Here is a 19,967-nt window from a genome sequence, read left to right as displayed (position 1 = left end):
AACTTGAAATCAACTGCAGTGAGAGTATTTGCACCACGGGAATTGGCCAATGCTACAAATCGGGGCTTTTCTCTGGGGGCTGGTTGATACACACTGAGCAGCACAATGCTGACTGTGAACAGCTGCAGTGTGATGGTAAAAGTCCTCACCCAGTATAGGGTGGTACAAAGCAAGTTGGGACTAACTCTGTGCCGTGAGCCAAGGAGGCAAGCCTTCTGCAGAATGCCGAGGGATGAGCAGATATGGGCTACGAAGACAGGGCAAGAAAGGGCAGCTCAGGCCAAGATGTGCAACGGCACGGCATATTCTTCCTAGAGTTGAAAGGACACTCTGGATGTGAAGGAGCTTGGGAACCTCTGAGGTACCAAACAAAAGGGTGACTATTAAGCAAACCCAATATCGGATTTATAAAGTGAACTAATTGGGGCTGGGGAGGGAGTACCCATGTCACAACACATTAACCTTTGTCTTTAGCTGGCAGGATCTTAGAGGATTTCCAATGTGACTCAGCTGGGCCTTTACCCAAAACCTCAGTAAAAGGGAACCTAGGTTTTGGGGAGGGACCTGGCATGAGAATGGACTAGAACACTCTAGGGCTGCCAGCTAACTGGGAAATGTTGACAAAAGCTTTGAAATGCCTTGTATATTGGGGTGGAGGGCCAGGGAAGTTGGCGGGAAATAGGACCAGTCTAAGTGAGGGTCAGACACATCTGGCTGGGCATGCACTTCCTGCCCAGAAATCAGAGCCAGAAAGTGGCACCACAAGGTTTGTTTTGTTGTCTTTTGTGTCGGCTAGGGTTCTGGGTGCTATGGGTTGCTCAGCGAACCTCTGGCTTCCAGAGGCCGACTTTTCTCCTCAGGGCCCCCTTAGTCCCTGTGCCCCAGACAGGGGTGAACATGGCATCAGGTTCTCTGCTTGGTGCCACACTGTCCTGAAGGTTCTGAAGGAGACTGAGGTCACTAGACTATCTAGGCAGATGAAGCAGCCAGAGCCAGGACCCCACAGGACCTGGAAAAAAGCCCAGCCCCTCCCTTTGATGGGCTGGTTATCGAGGTTGTTTGGCTCTGCAAGATGATCACAGGGCCTCATTTCTCTGCCAACCACCCCCATCAGTCCTGAGCTGCCCCACCAACCCTACTGCCCCCCTCCCCCGCCCCCCGGCCCAGGCAGACTCAGGCAGTCAGTGCAGAGACCACAGGAAAGGGATGGGCTGGTTATTGAGATACGTTAGCTGAGAAACTGGTCTCAGGCTGACGTTGGCCCAGCCCCTAATCACAGTAGCCAGTTTTAGGAGTACTTTGTAAAAGAAAGCTGGACGTTTGGAGTGAACCAAGGGCAGTTACAAAAGTGCTAGGTTTACAAAGCAGAGTGACTGCATCCTGGCCTGTGAGGTGTGTTGGGCACTGGGGTGTATGTGTGGGGGAAAGGGAGCACCATGGCCACCTCTGCACACGGAGCTCTGGTCTGAAGACAGAACAGAGAGGCACAAGGCTTGCCCTTCATAAAAGGGCAAAGGGCTTTAGGTGGCTCTGAGGATGTGAAGTCATAGGAAGGTCACAGGAAGCAGTGTTCGAGGTGGCCTGCAAGCATTCAGGGGCCCTCTGTGGTGGCTGGCCTCAAGAAGTGGTAACACCAAGGGGCCTTACGGTTCCCTCCAGCCCCCTTTCTGACTGTCCCTCTGCATGCTTGGCACCACGCCTGGGGCAGGAAGAGAGAGCTGACAAGCTCCCATGTGCCTGGAATTGCCCTTCAGTTGGGGCACAGCCCTTGGCTGTGCACAAGGCTAAACTGATACTTGAGATGGTTGATCACCGTGAGGTCTTGTTCGGGGCAGGGAAGGGCTCACAAGATGCATATCCATGCCTCCCAGGGCACGCTCATTCCAGCTCCCTGATCCTCTGGGATGGTCCACCTGTACCACTCTGTGTTCTGTCTCTGGTTTGCCAGGTAGATGGCTGCACTCGCCGGAGAGGCGTGCACGGGGTGCTGAATATACCACCTGTCACTCCCCCAGTGCTGGGAGCTCAGTGTGAGGGCTCCCCCTTCCTGCCTGCCTCCTAGGTCTCTGCTCGTGCTGTTTCCGGTGCCCATGGTACCCTACTTAGCTCTGTCACAACCCAACCTACGCTTAAAGGCCCAACTTGGCCGTCCATCAAGCCCTTTGTGAGAATTGAGCTTGCTTTCCCCAAGTTCCCACAGCACATTTTGTGATCCTCTAAGCCTTTTCCAGATTGAACTTATTTGTGGCTGTTTGCATCCTCAGGGCTCACACACCAAGTGCTCTGGACAGGCCTGCTGAGTTGTACTCTTGAGATGCTCCCTGCACGGCGGTGCATCACGATTACTTCCTGAAGGAGCAAGCCTTTACGGAGTTCCTAGGTGCCGGGCCTAGCTAGGAATTTTCACGGCCACAAGCTCATGTAAGTCTCATAACACTGGGAGGTGGGGTTGTTACCCCAGGAGGAAACAAATCAGAGTGGCTTGGTGACTGGTCCCAGGTCACACAACAAGCAATGGAGCCAGAATTCAGATTCAGGTCAGCTTGTTTCCAAGGCCAGGGTTTTCTTTCCCTTTATAAGCAGACACAAAAGAGCAACACCATTTATCATGTAGAATGTATTCTCACATACATTATTTCGTTTGATCCTCACAACAGCCCTGTGAGGTAGGTAGGGTAACGTATTACTGTTATGCCCATTTCACAGACAAAGAAATGGAGGTGGCTCAGTGCGGTGAATGACTTGCACAAAGTCACACAGCACATTAGTGGCTTCACAGATCCTTTACTTTCTATAACGTCAAGCTGCGTGAATTAAGAAGCACCGAAAAGATGGAGAGAGGGACTTTTTATGGAGGAAGAAAGGGCAAGCGGTGATTTACAAGATTTCTTCCTTAAACTGTTTTGTTGTGGTCATAGCTTCTGCTGTCTGTTCTGACCCAGGTTCTCCTGAGTGACTTTCTCGAGTACCATTGGCCTAGTGGCCTGAGGCAGCTGTCAGAGGCTCCTGGGTCCCACTGTAGGGGGAAAAGACCTTTATTCCCTAACAGAGATGGCCTTGCCCATGGCCCACCATACTGGCTCCCTAGTCCCAGGATGTAACTACGGGAAGCCACTTCCTCAGCCCATCTCCCGTGGGGGACTGTGTGACTAGGCTTCCCTGGTTTTGTCTGAGGGCCCCTGCCCAATGGGGAAGATTGTGGGACTTCTAAGGCCACACTCCAGGGATGAATCATAATGGGCAGTTTTGAGGCCTGCACTGTTCATCACCTCCTGGGGAGTGGTGGCTTGGTGTGTCTTGCCCTAGACCTTCCCCCAACAAGGTCCACGGGCTGGTTATGACCAGAAACAGTACCACAGGGGAAGGCTACTTCTTACAGAGCAGTGTTGTAGGGGCTGGACACTTCCTCCTAGAGCAGGGCTATGTTTCAGCCCACTCCTGGGCTCCTTGCTACACAGTGCCCTGTGAGCCCCTGGTCTCCTTTCTCTGGCAACACTTTTCTGGGGTGGTAAATCTTCATCCTCCAACAGGAGGTGGTCAAAAGCTATGCGGAGCCATGGCTGGTGAGAAGGTGGGTGGAATGGGGGTGACAAACAAAACTATCACAAAATGGGGCTGACTTACAAGGGATGGCCAGGGGCTGACCTTGGTTCTGAAGACAAATCCCAGGGGGAATTCTGATGCCAAGTAATAATATTGTTAAGATAAGTGTCTGGCTTCTTAATAAGGGTGACTATTTTGAAAGAGAAAATACACATTTGGGTGAGAAGGAGGGTCTAGAACCAAGACTAGAAAATGGGAGTCAAAGGATAGATTTTGGTTCAATGTAAGAAGGGCTTTTTAACAGCCAGCACTGGCCAACCATGGCAGGGACTGCCCCGGGCATGATGAACTTCCCGTTGCTGCAAGTATGCAAGCAGGGATATGTGATCACTGGAAGGTGCTGGGGGGAGGCACTCAGCCCCAAATGGGCTGGGGTGTGCTGCGGGCCGGGGCGGACGATGCGACCATTGGATTATTTTCCAACCCTGAGAGTCCACAATATTATTTAAAATGACCTGTTTCGATGATACTTCAAATTCTTGTGGGAAAGGAATACAAAAGTCACATAGCAGTCCACATTATGAAATGCCTTTCATTGCACTGGCTCCAGATACTTCAAAATCTTCACAGGGACAGCGGCTCATTTCTGAAGTGAGAAATCCCCAAATGTCTACATTTGGCCCAGTTAAGAGGGATATCGCCATCTTCTGAACCCTGCCTGGACACTCACCCCTCTAGGCCATGCCACAGCTCAAATCTCTCCCCGCCACAGCAGGGGCCAAAAACGCAGCTCTGAAATCCTACTGTACATCCAAGCCGGCCAAACATGGCTGCCCCTGGGCGAACAAGTCCAAGGTTCCGGGCACATCCTCGGGACAGAGGAGCAGGCGAGGTGGGACTCTCTGGTGACTTTATGTCCTGGGGAACTGAAGGGGGCCTCCTTTCTCGGGAGGCACTGCCTAGTGGTACAAAGAGGGCTGGTGCCTATGAAGAACCCGCCATTCCTCTGTAGCCAGCAAGCCCTCCTGTGGCCTTTCGGACACACCGGCAGACACTTTGCTTGTCATGACAAACAGCGACAAACAGCCCATCTCTAGCTCAAAGTGGCAAGGAAGAAGGTGGCTCCGCTGAGAGGACACATGGATTCCTATAGGGAGACTGCATTGTGGGGGGAATCAAGTCCTGCTACCCGATTAATACAGATTAGTGTAGCGCCCTGCCTCCCACCACTGGCGAGGCACTCTCCAAGATCTTGGCTGATGTGGAGCTTCTTGGGAGCACCCTCCTCCAGTGCTGCTGGGGTCCTTTTACCTGTACCGTATTAATCGAATAATCTTATTGTTCATAAAATCCACAGCGTGTGGGTGAGAAGAATCAATGCAGAAGCCGTCACTCAGAGCGATTTTCAGCACCTCTTCCACAAAGACCTGGAAGCTGTTGATCTGCTTGTTGGCTGGCACCACCCAGAGCCTCTTGAGGTTCTGCTTGGTGTACTCCTCCTCTGGCAGGCCCTCCACATTGGCCACCCAGTCCAGAGTCAGGTGGTTGGGGTCCTGCAGGTGGCTGGTGATGGAGGAGAGATGGCCATTGGAGCAGTAGAAGAGCTTGGAGCCCAGGAGCTTGAGGAAGAGGCAAGACGTACTGAAGATGTTGGCGTTGAAGACCTCCATGCTGGAGGAGGAGAGGCTGTAGATCTGAGGTGCCTCCCGCACGGTGAAGTGGACTGTCTGTACACGCTGGTTCAGCGTAATGTTGAGCATGGCATTCTTCTCAGCCTTGGAGAGCTCCACCTCCTTCTCCTGCAGTGCTGCAATCAGGGGCTGCACCTGGTAGAAGTCAGCCTCCCTTCGGAGCAGGCCCATCTCCTGGAAGTCCTCCGGCAAGTCCAAGTGGGAGGTCCGCAGGAAGTTGAGGATGTAGCGGAACACTTTGCCATCACGGTCGATGAAGCAGTTACCCTGGCTGTCCCTCTTGGTGGGCATCTTCCCACTGAACATGGCGCCCAGCATGGAGTCAGGGAAGCTGGTCAAGGTTGCCAGTGAGGTCGTGTAGAGCTTCCCCCCGACGTTCAGTGTGATGGGGTCTGACATGGCAGGAGGCTAGGGTGCTGGAAAGTAGTCCTGGGCAGGGAGAAAAGTGAGAAATTACCCAACCCTATCTGGGCTCTAAGTCTGTTGGGGCTGGTATAAAAGAATACCGTAGACCAGTTGGCTTAAGCGTTTATCTCTCACAGTTCTGGAGGCTGGAAAGCCCAAGATTAAGGTGTAGGCAGATTTGGTGTCTGGGAACGACCATCTTATTGCCGTGTCCTCATGTAAGAGAAGGGGCAAGAGAGCTCTCTGGAGTCTCTTTTATAAAGGCACTAATCCTGTTCATGAGGGCTCAACCCTTACAGCCTAATCACCTCCCAAAGGTCCTACCTCCTCATACCATCACACTGGAGATGAGGATTTCAACATAGGAGCTTGGGGGGACGCAAACATTCAGTCCCTAACTTCCATGTATGCATAGTTCTCAACTCCTTATTGTAGATCAAGCCTGCAGTCCTAGAGGTTGGAATGAATTAATACTTGATGAACAAATGGATGGTTGATAATTACCACACTATCTAAAGCATATTAGGTTCACTAAAAAAGAAAAAAGAAAAAGAAAAAACAAAGCATGGGACCTACCCTCCAGAGATTGTTGTAATTGGTCTTTAATATCCCAGCATTGGTATTTGTCTAAAAGCACCCTTGGTGATTCTAAATGTTCAGTTTAGAACCACTGTTCTAAGGAATGAAAGAAAATGTGCTTGGACTGGATGCTTTGTTACCTGCTTGTACACACATTTGTTTATATAACGGTCATACATCTTTTGACACAGATAATACCACCATCCATCCCTATTGTGCAGATGAGGAACACTGCCAGGATTCACTCCCCACGCTGAGAGACGTGAAGGGCCATGCCAGGATTCAAACCCAGGTCCCTTTATATGTGAGAGAAAAATATGTAAATGCTTACTAGCCAAACACTGGCACATTCTAAGTACCTAGCAAATGCTCTGAGATTTACATCTTTAAGCCCAGCACTCCTACTGCTGTACCAATGAGGCCTTCTTATTTTCTATCCCAATGCATTTATAATGACTAGCCATGATTAGTGCCATTTCCATCTATCTCCCAGGCTTACAATAGGCCACTCAGCTCTCTGGACTCTGACACCCTTTCTTGGACTCTCATCCTCCTGTAACCTTGCTATGAAGATGCTCTTGGCTCCTGGTGGCCTGCCCTTTCCCATCACGATGACACCTTAGTCTCTTCTGAAACCTTTACGTTTCAGTGCAAATATGGGGCTCTGCACTGAGCACCTTTTACCAGATCTTTAACAAAGCTTCCAGCATCTAAGGCTGGTGAGTCTTCTTCAACCTGAAGTCTTGGAGTCTAAGTTTTCTTTAAGGTTCTAGAAAGCAGGGGATGTCCCCTCTCAGCTTCCCACATGATCCCACCTGTGGAACAGATTAAGCAATCCTTCCGTGATGCTGGGCCCGAGGGGCACAGAGAAGAAATGGCCCCTGGCTGCCCTCAAGAAGAGCCCAGCTGGTGAGGACATCCAGACAAAAGGTAGTGAGGGTGCAGTGACAAGGGGGATGGAATGGGAGTAGGTCAGGAATGAATCCTGGCATGCTTACTGTCCAGATGGGAAAACAGGGGTCTGAGGCAGGACTTCCCCCAAAGTGAGCAGGGCAGAGCACTTCTCACCCTCACCATGCCTGCCTTCTGAGGCTGGCTGCACCAAGATCCCTTTACTCCAGAGGATGGAGATTCTTGCCAGAAGATGGAGGCCATGCTGGTGGACAGAGCTGCCCCACCCAACTGTCTGGGGGGGTTGCTTCATGATTCCGTCCCCATCTCGTGGGGCGCCTTTATATTGCAGAAAGGCATTAACCATTTGGAGTGTCTGAAGAGAAACAAGCCATGAAGTTGCAAAATCGGCAGCAGGAGCCTGGAGCAGATGGGCTGCGAGACAGTGGGGAAGTCCAACAGAAGGAGTGGGGCGAGGGGCTGAGGGAGGGGTGCCTGCTGTGTGGAGACCTGCAGCTGGGGGGAGGTGCTTTGGCTCGGAGCCGAGTCTTGTCAGTTCTCTCTCCAGAGGGCCCAGGCAGGAGATGGACCCAGGAGCCAGGGCCACCCCCTTCCTCAGTCCAGAATCTCCCTTTCTTTCTAGAAGGTAATTTGCATATTTTAATTTTCAGTCTCTCTTTCTCCTTGATTTAAGGCCCAGGCTCTGTGAAGTGGCTCAGTTCCATGGAAAGAGCAGACTCAGGCATCAGAGAGGCTGGGCTGTCTTTCCTGATGGTTCTGTGGGCCACAGACCCTGCATCTCCTCTGTACATTAGTGCTAAGAGCGCAGAGCACTGGGGGTGGGGAGACAGGAGCCACAGGGCATATCTGGGGGCTCTTGGGTGGGTACCCAAACTCCTCTTTCTCTGCTTGCAAAAGCAGCAGAGCGCCTGCCGTCCTGCGTCTGCCCCCCAGCCGTGCGGTTTCCTGTCGTCATCTGGGGAGAGGGCTGCGCCAGCTGATGCTTAGATGCCAGGTTTCCTGACCACCCCTGCCCCCAGTCTAGGGTGCTCTCTGTGGTATTCTCCCCATGCCCACAAGTCACAGAGCTCCTTCAAGAGCCTATTTTCTAGGGGCAGCGCCACTGCATCCACCATCACACATCCACAGGCCCCAGGGTAGAAGGCACAATTACACGTGGAGAGGGTAAGTGGCCACCTCCAGGGTGCTGAGAAGCTTCGTGACTCGGCTTTGTGGTCAGGTGGGCATGAACCATCCTCACTGAGCTACAGCCCCCTGGGTGCCCTCAGCGGTCTCCTGGACATCTCCACCTGGATGTCCCATGGGTACCAGAAGGCCTAACACAGAATTCCTCTTCCCCAGACCCACAGTAAACTCTTCCCGGCCACCCAACTGCCTGAGCCCAAGACCTGGGAGGCAGCTCTGACTCCTCATCCCTAAAAATTTTCTCACTCTGTCTCCTCAAACCCATCCCTAAAGCTACTCCCAGAGCTCTGACCACACCGCCACTTTCCTTCCATCCTCATTTGGTGCCCTGCCTTCTTTCTGTCCACCTTCCATTTTGGTCTTCGTGAAGCACTACTGACTGCCCACACCACCTTCCCCTTCCAAGCTCACCTCCAGCCCCTCCCCCACTCTATGCTCAGGCACTCCAGACACCCCTGCGCACATCCTCACGCTGTCACCTGCCCCGCCTTTGCTCTCCGTACACCACCTTCTCTGCTGTCAACCTTTAAGGCTCCACCTATGAGTCACTGCCTCTGTAAGGCTGTCCCCAGATCTCAACTAGTTTAATAGCTCTCCTCTTGGGGCTTGCTGGCCCTTTGCACAGTCCCCCAGCAGTGCCCACCAATCCATCATGTTATGATCATGGCCCTCCTCCCTGTCTTTATCAAGATGCAGATCACTGGACATCCACATGCAAAAAAAGAACCTCAACCTGTATCTTGGACCATGTAGGAAAAATTAACTCCAAACAGATCATAGGCCTAAATGTAAAATCTTTAGAAAACTTTAAAACTTCCAGGAGAAAACCTTTGTGACTTTGGGTGAGGCAAAGATTTCTTGACTGGGACCCAAAAGGCACAAACCATTAAAAAAAAAAATGACAAACGAGACTTCATCCAAAGGAAAAATTTCATTTCAAAAGACACTGTTAAGAAAATGAAAATAAGACAAACTGGGAGAAAATATTTGCAGAACACAGATCTAATAAAGGACTGTTAACCAGAATATATAAAGAACTCTCAAAACTCAGAAGAAAACACACAACCCAATGAAAAAAATGGGCAGACGATCTGAACAAATACTTCACCAAAGAAGACATATAGACAAATAATCACATGAAAAATGTTCAAAAGCAATAGTCATGAGGGACACGAAAATTAAAACCACAATTAGATACCATTAGATACCTATTAAAATGGCTACAGTAAAAAATCTGACAACACCGAATGCTGCTGACTTCACAGAGCAATGGACACGCACGTGTTGCTGGTGAAAAGGCGACGTGGTACAACCACTGTGGAAGCCAGTTTGGCATTCGGTTTCCACATGACCCAGCAATCCCACTCCTAGTTATGTGCCCAGAGAAATGAAGACGTACATCCATGCAAAACCTGTCCCTGGGTAATTCTAGCAGCTTTACTCATAATTGCCCAAACCTGGAAATGGAAATGGTAAACCGTGGTACAACCATATGATGGAATGTCTCAGCAATACTAAGGGACTACCTCCTGACATATACCGCAACTGAGGAGTCTCAGAAGTTTCGTGAAGTAAAAGAAGCCAGCCTCAAAAGGTTACACGGTAGGTGATCCTATTTACATAACATTCTGAAAAAGGCAAGACTATAGAGACAGAAATCAGAGCTGTGATTGCTCGGGCCTGGATTGGGGAAGAAACTGGCTACAAAGAGGCAAGAGGGAATATTTTGGAGTGATGGAAACAGTCTAGGTCTTGACGTGGGCATAGTCAAGTGACTGTTAAAGGTTCTAAAAATTCATGTCACTGTAGACCTCAAAAGGGTGAATTTTACTATATGTAAATGAATTCATAAACTGGAAAAAGAATCAAGAGCGTATTTACGTCATGAAATCAATACAGTGGGTTGTGACCAGCTACATATATTGTTGGGAAACTTTTGTTTCAGTTTGTTGGTGTATGAACTGGATCGTGATATAAAGTAAAGTATATCTTCATACTGGGGGTCGTGATAAAAAATATTTTTGAAAACCACTGCCTAGGTTGTGATCTCCTTGAGAGCAATGACACATCTCATGTCCCTGCAGGGGCACTGCCTAGCACACAGTGGGTGCTGGTGATATGGGGATGGGGGGGCGGGCAGCAGGGAGGGGCTGAGACAGGGAAGGAATGAACATTTACCGAGTGTTTTACTACATTCAAGGCCTTTACACTCACCAGCTTTAAAAAATTCTTACAGCAGCCCTAAAAGTAAGCATCATTTTCCATTTGGCAAGTAGGAAAGTGGGACTGAGAGAGACTGGTGACTTGCTCAGGACACACAGCCAGCTAGTGGAGGGCCCATCTTCGGCCCACTCAGGCTGCAAAGAGCTGTAATAGTGACAAAAGGCTGTAATAGCTTCAAACAAGTTTGCGAATCTCCAAAGCAGCCTTACAAACACTGCCCTGCAGCTTGCTTGGCAAGCTAGCTACCACTTACTGAGCGCACACCTCCTGCTCTCACTATGTGAGGAGCTTCATGTAACACTTGGTAGCATTTTATTTACTTGTAATAAAAATATATAGAAAAGTACAGATGATACTATTGTGCTAAATGCTGGACATGCATTCTCTCATTCGATGTCTTCACAAGCACCCTATGAGATAAGACACTATTATTACCTCCATTTGACAGATGAGGAAACCGAGGTTCAGAAAGTTTAAGAGTCAGTGGAGGACCTGGGATCCGAATCCAGTTCTGTGTGGGTCCAACACCTCTGATCATTCCTCCTTCCCGTCACCGGGTCTCAACGTGAGTGAGAGACGCCCACTCCCTTGTTCTCAGTCCAGCCCAGTCAGTAGGTGGTCTCGGATGGCTAGTCCACTGCCAGCCTGCTCTCTGCCCGCTCCCATCGAAGGACGTGGGGAGAGGACCCAAGGATGGCCCAGGGCACCTCCATGGCTGACACAGGGCAAGCCCACTGAGAGGCCCAAGCCCTTTTATTTCAACAGCAGCAGACGATGTCTAATGACCAAACATGGGAACACAAAAGCCAGGTTTTTCAAAGCCAGATTAGAAAAGATGGATGAGAGGGGCGCCTGGGTGGGTCAGTGGGTTAAGCATCTGCCTTCAGCTCAGGTCATGGTCTCAGGGTCCTGGGATCGAGCCCTGCATCGGGCTTCCGGCTCAGCGGGGAGCCTGCTTCTCCTTCTCCCTCTGCCCCTACCCCCCGCTTGTGTTCTCTCTCGCTCTCTCAAATAAATAAATAAAATCTTAAAAAAAAAAAAGATGGATGAGAATGCAAACTGAACCAGGAAACAGATAAAAGAAATCACACCACTGCTTCTGAATGAGTAATTTTTTCTGAAGCAGGAGACTTTCCAAGTCTGCCTCTCGACTTGAAAAGAACCAAGAAAATCAGCCCTATTTCCCTCTTGGAGAAAACGAATGGTGTCAAACCAGGAAATTATGCCCTGCTGATTGTCAGACCATCTGACTGGGTTGGGAAGGCCAGGAGGCCTGGGGACTTGGGAGTTGCTGCTGGAATTCTGTCCTCCCTGAAATGGGTCTGTGGCCCAAATGAGAGGGGTTCCTGAGGCCCAGCCTGGTCCCATGTAAAGGGCAATTCCAGTCTGGGGCCTGAAAATCACCCACGTGCAACCTCTACCTTTCTGTGCCATAGAAAATGTAATTGTTTGAAAGCAGATGTCCTGTAAGGAAGGGCAGCCAACACATTAGAGTCCTACTTTAAAACTCTGTCCTGGGGGCGCCTAGGTGGCTCAGATGGTTGAAGCGTCTGCCTTCAGCTCAGGTCATGATCTCCAGGTCCTGGGATAGAGCCCCACATCAGGCTTCCAGCTCAGCGGGGAGTCTGCTTCTCCCTCTCCCCCTGCTTGTATTCTCTCTCTCAAATAAATAAATAAATCTTAAAAAACAAAAACAAAAACAAAATACAACTCTGTCCTGGCACCCACCTGTCCTTGCAGTGCTCACGGAGGACACAACTAATGCTCACTAAGTACCTGCTCTGTATCATACCTACACTAGTATGTTACACATACTAGCTCCTTTAAGCCCCATAATGCTCCTTCAAGGAAAGTATTATCTCCAACTTTACAGATGAGAACTTCAGGTTCTAAGACGGAGGAACTTGCCCCAAACAGTGGCAAAGCCAGGATCCTAGGCAAAGTCTGTGCTATGAACAAAGGCCATTGGAGAGATCTGGCACTTGTGACCCCCCCTACCTCTTACCAGGTGCTCTTACACCTGCCATCTCAATTTGATTCTGACCTACATAAAGACCAGGGCATAGAGAATCAACATTTCCTGAGAAACGAGCACATGCCCAGAGCTATGTGAGGCATTTTCCTATAGATTGTTTCATTAAAATACCAGACTGATGCTGTGAGGTAGGTATGAGTATCATCCCAATTGTTAGGGTTATAAAACTGAAGCACAGAGTAGTGAAGGTAGCTTTTTAAGATCACACAGCTGGAGGCAGCAGAGCTAGAATTCCAAATGAGGTCTCTCTCCAAAGCCTGCGCCCCCTCCAGTAATACAAGCCATAATATTTTAAGGAGCATAAATAGGATTTGAATAGACACCTGTAATACTTTGGAGGTGAACTATCTTAAAGTTGTTCTAAAAGTAACTACAGTTGTTATGTTATCCTTATCCAAACCCCAATAGTATTTTTTCCAAAGGATTAAAAAAAAAAGATTAACAACTACTCTGGAAAACAGTATGGAGTTTCCTAAAAAAGTTGAAAATAGAGATTTATTTATTTGAGAGAGAGAGAAATAGAATACAAGCAGGGGGAGAGGGAGAAGCAGACTCCCCGCTGAGCAATTGCACTACTGGGTATTTACCCCAAAGATACAAATGTAGGGATCCAAAGGGGTACGTGCACCCCAATGTTTATAGCAGCAAAGTCCACAACAGCCAAACTGTGGAAAGAGCCAAGATGTCCATTAACAGATGAATGGATAAAGAAGATGTGGTGTGTGTGTACACACACACACACACACACACACACACACACATACACACAATGGAATACTACTCAGTCATCAAAAAAATGAAATCTTGGGGCGCCTGGGTGGCTCAGTTGGTTAAGCACCTGCCTTCGGCTCAGGTCATGATCCCAGGGTCCTGGGATCGAGCCCCACGTCGGGCTCTCTGCTCAGTGGGAAGCCAGCTTCTCCCTCTCCCTCTGTCTGCTGCTCTGCCTACTTGGGCACACTTTCTCTCTCAAATAAATAAAATCTTTAAAAAAAATTGAAATCTTGCCATTTGCAACTACATGGATGGAACTAGAGGGTATTATGCTAAGTGAAATAAGTTAATCAGAGAAAGACAATTATCATATGATTTCACTGATACGTGTAATTTAAGAAACAAAACAGAGGATCATAGGGGAAGAGAGGAAAAAATAAAACAAGACGAAATCAGAGAGGGAGACAAACCGTAAGAGCCTCTTAAACTGAGGGTTGCTGGAGGGGAGGGGGTGGGGGATGGGGTAACTGGGTGATGGGCATTAAGGAGGGCATGTGATGTGATGAACCCTGGGTGTTATATACAACTGATGAATCACAGACCTCTACCTCTGAAACCAATAATACATTATATGTTAATTATTTGAATTTAAGTGAAAAGAAAATTACAATCTTACTTTGATAAATTTGATGAGTGATAACCTGAAAGAATATTTGAAAAAGAGTAATTACCTTAAACATTAGATAACTAGTAACTACTAGTAATGCATTAAATAGGACTATAAAGCAATGACATTTCAAACCGTGGTATTAAAACAATAAAAAAAAGAAGGAACTTTGTAATATATGTGTTGAAAAGACTGATTAGTAATTAAAATATATATATATATACATTGATCCTTAAAACAATAACTCTGGGACCCTGGCAGGACATATCACATTATTTTTATTTCACCAACGCAGAGAAAATAAATCCCTGGCCCAGGGCTTCCTATACATTCTTGATTTCTGAGTCATGACTGAGAGGAGGTTCTGGGCTTGGACATTCCTCAGAGAACCAGTCCTTTGGAGGCAGCCTGGGTTCTTCTCTAATCTGGGTCTTGAGCAAGAGACTGAACCCAGCCACAGAGGTTTGAGCCAATAGTCTGTATACTCATGGAATCCTGGAAGAGGTATGGGCTTTCTGTGCAATTTCCTACATTACTGCCCACAGAGCTTCCATAATGACACTACTTGCCGTGCAATCTATTCCTTCTACATAGTGAGGACCAGATGCAACAACAGTAAATCTACTGATAATTATTTCTATACCTGCCCATTCACCCATTCATCATTTCTTAGCTCTGCTCAAAGAGCCTAGAAATGATAGTCCAGTAGCAATGAACACACTTGGCCCCAGATCTTAGTTTCTAAATGTTAAATCCTACAAAAAGAAACCAGGGATTCCTGGGGGAAACTGATGATTCCAGGACTTTGACAGAAAAAGTGCAAGGTGAGCCCGGAACAGCTCTTGCCAGATAGCAAAGAAGCAATCAAAGATTAATGAGATCCTGTCAGAAGAACACAGGAGATCTTAAAAGTTCTCATCAAAAGAAAAAAAACTATTTTTGTAACTACGTGTTGTGGTGGATGGTAACTAAACTCATCATGGTAATCATTTCACAATATATACATATATCAAATGTGTGATTTATATCTCAATTCAAACACAACACAGGAGCTGGCCTGAAGGGACTCTCCTTGGCCAAATCTGGAATAATTTGAGTACCAAAAAAGATTAATGATGATAATGGGCTATGTTACACACTGAATTTAAAAAAAAAACAAAAAAAAACCATGAGTCTATGTCACTCCAAGAAGAAAAAAAGACAGGGAGAGTGAGAAAGACACATACACAGAGGAAAGAATTACTCTATAACAAGAATACCAGTGATAAACAAAGAATGGCATAATTAGAAAATCACCATTTTGCAACCCTCAATGTTGCAATTCGGGCAAGGATCATCAATGGATGTAGTGAAAGGTATAGGGAACACACAATTTCGACCTTCTCAAAGAATCACTCCAAAGACTAGTTACAGTGGGAAAAAGTACAGAGATAGGGAGATCAAGTGGTCGTGTCCTTAACCAACAATCAAATTTAGCATTCATGGACAGTAGGACCCTGATATCATATACTTCCTGATGTGATGCAATAAGTATACAGCACTGTGAGAAAGAAAAAAAAATCCTGAATCTGATCATTGATAAAATACTCAAACCCAAATTTAACACAGGTTGAGGAGGCTCTTTCTAGGTTAAATGAGACGCTTAAAGAGATATAACTAAATACGACGCGTGAATCTTGACTACATCTTGTAAAAAAAACTACCTATTTTTCGGCAGTTGGACAAATTTGAATATCCACTGGTTATTAGTTAATATTGACTTCTTTCAAATTTTCTTAGGTATGAGAATGGTATTATGGTCATGTCAGAGAATTCTGTAATGAGGATACATGCTGAAGAATTTAGGAGACAGGTGTCAAGACATCTGTAACTTTTAAACGGTTCAGCAAAAAGGTGTGTTTGTGTGGATAAAAGCAAAGTCAACAAAGGGTGAATTGGTGTAGCTAGGTGAAAAGCCACCCTTTAAAATTTTCTGCAGCCTTGAAATTTCTAAAAATATTTTTATTTTGAAAGGGGGAAGAAAAGAATGCTTCCCTCATAGGACGACAGATGTAAAATTCCAGTCAGAGTGCCCGGCCCCAATAAATAGCCAGGTTCAACAAACAGGTTTGTTATTACTACTCCCAAGAAGCATTATAATCTGGTCATTCTCCTCTCCACGAACTGCTGTGCTGTGGAGGATGAGGTGGCGAAGCTAAAAGAGCCCACAGTTGGTGGTGGAGATAGAAGTTAAACCTGCGTGGCATCTCTCCACAGAACCACCACTCACAGAAAGCACAGCACAAGGCCTGCCTGTCTCTGTGCTGGGACCCAGGCTGGGACAAGATGGCTGTTCAGGCCTTGCTTCCCTCGCCTCCTCCCGAAACCCAGAGTCTCTGCTACTACAGCAAGAAAGAAACTCCTGTTACAGCTCACCGAGAATAGTCACAAAGAGGGGCCCATTCTGGGCCTCAGAAATGTTGTGGAGGGGCTTTGGCATCACCTGGGCCTGTACTAGCTGTGTGGGCCTGGGCCAACTCCCCGATTGATGGTGACTGTATCTACAGCAGTAATGATAATGGCTGACATTTAGGAGCAGTTATCCCTATGCTGGGCACTTTATGTCTGTTGATTCCATAAATGAAGTAGATACTATTACTCTCCCTACTTTAGAGACCAACCATGCCAGGCCCTCTCCTATCTCTGCAATTTGGTACCTGCCATCCCTTCTGCCTGCACTCTGAAGGAAAATCCCATGCATCTGCCAGGCCCTTCAGCTGGAATTCCTTCCTTCCTTCCTTCTCTCCATCTCCAGGGCGTTTTATTTTCCATCCTTTACCAAAGCCTGCTTTGCCTGAGTAGATGGGTGCCTGACCATCCAGTTGGGGCTGGGATCTCCCCTCTCTGTATCCCCTGAAGCGGGCAGAGTAGGAGAAGGGGAAGAAATTTCTTCCCCTGCTTAGTCAGATCCATTTTCCTCACCCCAGACTGACATTTACCATGGGGGGGGGGGGGGGGGCGGTTATGACCATTTCCTGCATTTTAAAACATTTTTATTTTAGAACACTTTAAGTTTCAATTTGGAATCTAAGGCAAGGCCCAGGTGACCACGTGGAAGTGAATGTAGGAATTCCCACCATGTAGGAGACAGATTGAATATGGCTGGGTAAATTTCAACGGTGACAATACTCAGAATGAGTAATGTGTCTCCCAGGAAAGCCAGATGAGACTCCTCCCCGCCCCCACAGTCCACCAGGATAAAAACTGGCTCACAGCTTGGGGACTGTATGGGAGCACTGCCCCTCACCTTCCCTTCCTGGCCTCCCCACACCCAACAGCTGTATCTTCAGTCCTGTATTGCCCAGTTCATATCTCTACAAAGCCCACAGGCAGCTCCATTACCCCATAACCCACACTGCAGTGGGAAAAGGTGCCGTCTGCACTCAGGTGACGCGGACCCTGCAGTGAGCTGCCCAGCTGAAGGAGGGAAGCCACTTCACCTGGCAACCTGACTTGCCCATTGGCCACAGCAGAGTATTCTCTTACCTGGTGCACACTCCCAACCACCACTACCATCCCCCACCCCCTTCCAGAATTTTCCTTCACCCTCTCAGCTTACGCTCAGATTTCATGTTGTGGTTTTCCTCAGGCACAAGCACTCTATTTCAACCACTCTCTTCCTTATGGCCTTCCTGCTTCTCAAAACCATGATAATTTATACAATTCCAATGTATCTCATTACACCCTCACAACATCAATAGGAGGGTTGCCTTACAGGTTGGCACTCAGAAGGGTTGAAGCTGGTCCTGTCACACAACCTGCATAGGGCAAGACATCTAAACTTTTGTTTCTTCCTGCCATCCACTCCAGATTACTTTACTCCTGTAAACAGATACGGCGATGCCTCTACAGTGTATGAGAGTTGAATGAGATCATGTGTGTGACGCACTGAGTTCAAGGGATGGGCTCTTTATTTCTATCACAAGGGAGGGAAGGTGTTCTGTGCATTCACGGGTGTTTGCCCACTCAGGGAACCCGGTACCCAAACCATATCAGCGCGTGGCCGACCCTGGGCTTTCCAAGGCTGTGAAGGATCCTTTTCATATTTGTGTCTCTGCCCCACCTTCTCCAGTGCTTTTTGGCCCATTCCAATCAGTCTAACCGAGGCTTGCCTTATCGGCTTTCTCAGCACTCACTCCCCAGCCAGGGCCACCCGTTTCTCCGACCTCACCCGAGTGTTCCTCACCTAGAGACTCCGCCCCTCCTTGCCCCACCCACTAGACTCCTCCCACAGTCTCGACCCTCTTTATCCGGGCTTTTCCAACCTTCCCCATCCATCCAGACTCCTTCCACCAGCTCCGCCCCTTCTCCCCAATAATCGCCCCCTCCCCCGCAGCCTCTAGCGTTGCCATCCCCATTGCACAGATGAGAATGGCGAGGCTAGGGTAGGTAAGATGACCTCTCATAGTAGGACAGTTGCCAGGTGGGCTCGCGTCCCCTCACCGGCTGTCTCTGAGCCCCGCGTCCCCGGCCGCGCCGCACCCACCTCCTGCCCTCGCTCTGCAGCCTCCCCTCCACGGGCGGCCAGCGCAGCTTTGCAAGGGGGGGAGGAGGGCCGGAGCCCAGCCCAGGGGCGGGGCGGTGCGGGAGCCGCGCGCAGCTCTCCGGGACTTGTAGTTCTCTATGGGTTCTTTGCGGCACGGCACGCCGAGCGCAAACTCCATCTCCCAGGAGGCATTGTAGCGAGCCCTCCAGCTCCCCGCCTCGCCCGGACCGGAGCTCAGACCGGCTGGTCTTAAAGGGGACGCAGCCTGAGCGGCGGTTCGCGGGGTGGCCCCCGCTCCGGCTCCTCCCCGTTCCCGCACCTCGCCCCTCCCCACGCATCGTCCCGCAGCCCGGCAGCCCAGCGGCAGCGCGGCTGACTCGGGATCCCTGGGTGCAAGCTTGTGCAGAGCTGGGTGGGGAGTTTGTACTTTGCAGTGAAAGCAGCATCCCTGCCGGCTGGGACCTGGCGGAGGGTGTCCCCACTCCAGGGGGAGCAGAGGACTCGCCCTGACCTAGCCTGGCCTAGCCTAGTCCTGCCAGGCCTGAGCGCCCCGCCCAGAAGCCGGCTCTGAGGCCGGGGCCACCGGGGTCCCAGAGGTAAGGGGGCTGGGGGCGTGTATGCAGGTTATGGGGAGCGAGTGTCTGCACCCTGGCGGTTCGAGAGCCCTGGGCACGCGCGAATGGCTCTGAGAGTTTGGGGCTGGGAGAAGGGAGGTCTAGGTGCATCTTGGGCCTCGCTGTGTGACCTTGGGCGAGTAGATGCCCCTCTCTGGGCTTCCACCTCCGTCATCAGTTATGTTTGGAGGTGATCCCTCCCTCTCCCCCAATACAATGAAGCTCACCGGCCTTTCGTGGGGTCCGCAGCTCCAACCTGGGCTGGGCGACAGTGCACCGGTATAACTGAAAGGAGGGGTGGGGCTAAGATAGGGCACAAACTGGGGGGCCAAGAGGTTGCAACCGCTTGGAATGGGCTTTTGCTCTTCTCAGCATCCTCACCCGGGCGTACTCCCCCTACAAGACTTGAGACTCCTTGTGTTAGGCTGGTGCCCACCCTTCCAGAAAGCCTGGTGTGGGGGTGGGGACGTGGCTATCTTAAGTACGTGAGGGGTGGCCCCAGCAGGGATGGGTGATTGCGGTGGGTTCCTGAGAAGGAAATATATGCTCTCTCTCCTCCCATTCCCCTTCGGTTAAAGAGCAGTTGCTTTTTACCAGTAAAACCTTTTCTTTCTTTCTTTTCTTTTCTTTTCTTTCCTTTCTTTCTTTCTTTTTCTTTCTTTCTTTCTTTCTTTCTTTCTTTCTTTCTTTCTTTCTTTCTTTCTTTCTTTCTTTCTTTCTCTTTCTTTCTTTCTTTCTTTCTTTCTTTCTTCTTTCTTTCTTTCTTTCTTTCTTTCTTTCTTTCTCTCTTTCTTTCTCTCTTTCTCTCTCTCTCTCTTTCTTTCTTTCTTTTTCTTTCTTTCTTTCTTTCTTTCTGCAAGGGGATCCTTCCCAG

The 19,967-nt window shown here is 49.0% G+C and overlaps 2 protein-coding genes across 4 annotated transcripts in view; one reads left to right on the top strand and one right to left on the bottom strand.

Moving 5' to 3' along the window:
* Positions 1-2,612: 2,612 nt before the first annotated feature.
* On the bottom strand, positions 2,613-18,521 carry KCTD21 (potassium channel tetramerization domain containing 21). Of its 2 annotated transcripts, none has more exons than XM_027577986.1 (2): positions 18,480-18,521; positions 2,613-5,663 (listed from the first exon to the last, which is right to left on the bottom strand). In XM_027577986.1, exon 2 carries the CDS (start codon positions 5,631-5,633, stop codon positions 4,851-4,853), a length of 783 nt encoding a protein of 260 aa, XP_027433787.1. In that variant the 5' UTR covers positions 5,634-5,663; positions 18,480-18,521; the 3' UTR covers positions 2,613-4,850. The 2 variants fall into 2 exon arrangements, with proteins under 2 accessions (XP_027433787.1, XP_027433788.1); XM_027577987.1 differs by having other exon boundaries at positions 18,437-18,509.
* Positions 18,522-18,817: 296 nt separating this feature from the next.
* USP35 (ubiquitin specific peptidase 35) overlaps positions 18,818-19,967 on the top strand; it is a 51,418-nt gene continuing 50,268 nt past the window's right edge. For both annotated transcript variants that reach the window (XR_003517246.2, XM_027577818.2), the window contains exon 1: positions 18,818-19,075. The gene's annotated coding sequence lies outside the window, so the exon portion shown is untranslated. The remainder of the gene's footprint in view (positions 19,076-19,967) is intronic.

This window comes from Zalophus californianus, chromosome 11, assembly GCF_009762305.2.
Source record: "Zalophus californianus isolate mZalCal1 chromosome 11, mZalCal1.pri.v2, whole genome shotgun sequence".
Lineage (NCBI taxonomy): Eukaryota > Metazoa > Chordata > Mammalia > Carnivora > Otariidae > Zalophus > Zalophus californianus.
The sequence above is the reverse complement of the archived record's forward strand: the minus strand, read 5'-3'. Positions and strand labels throughout refer to the sequence as shown.

Coding starts and splice junctions, on each gene's coding strand:
- KCTD21 (XM_027577986.1), bottom strand. CDS start 5,633: ATGTCAGACCCCATCACACTGAACGTCGGGGGGAAGCTCTACACGACC.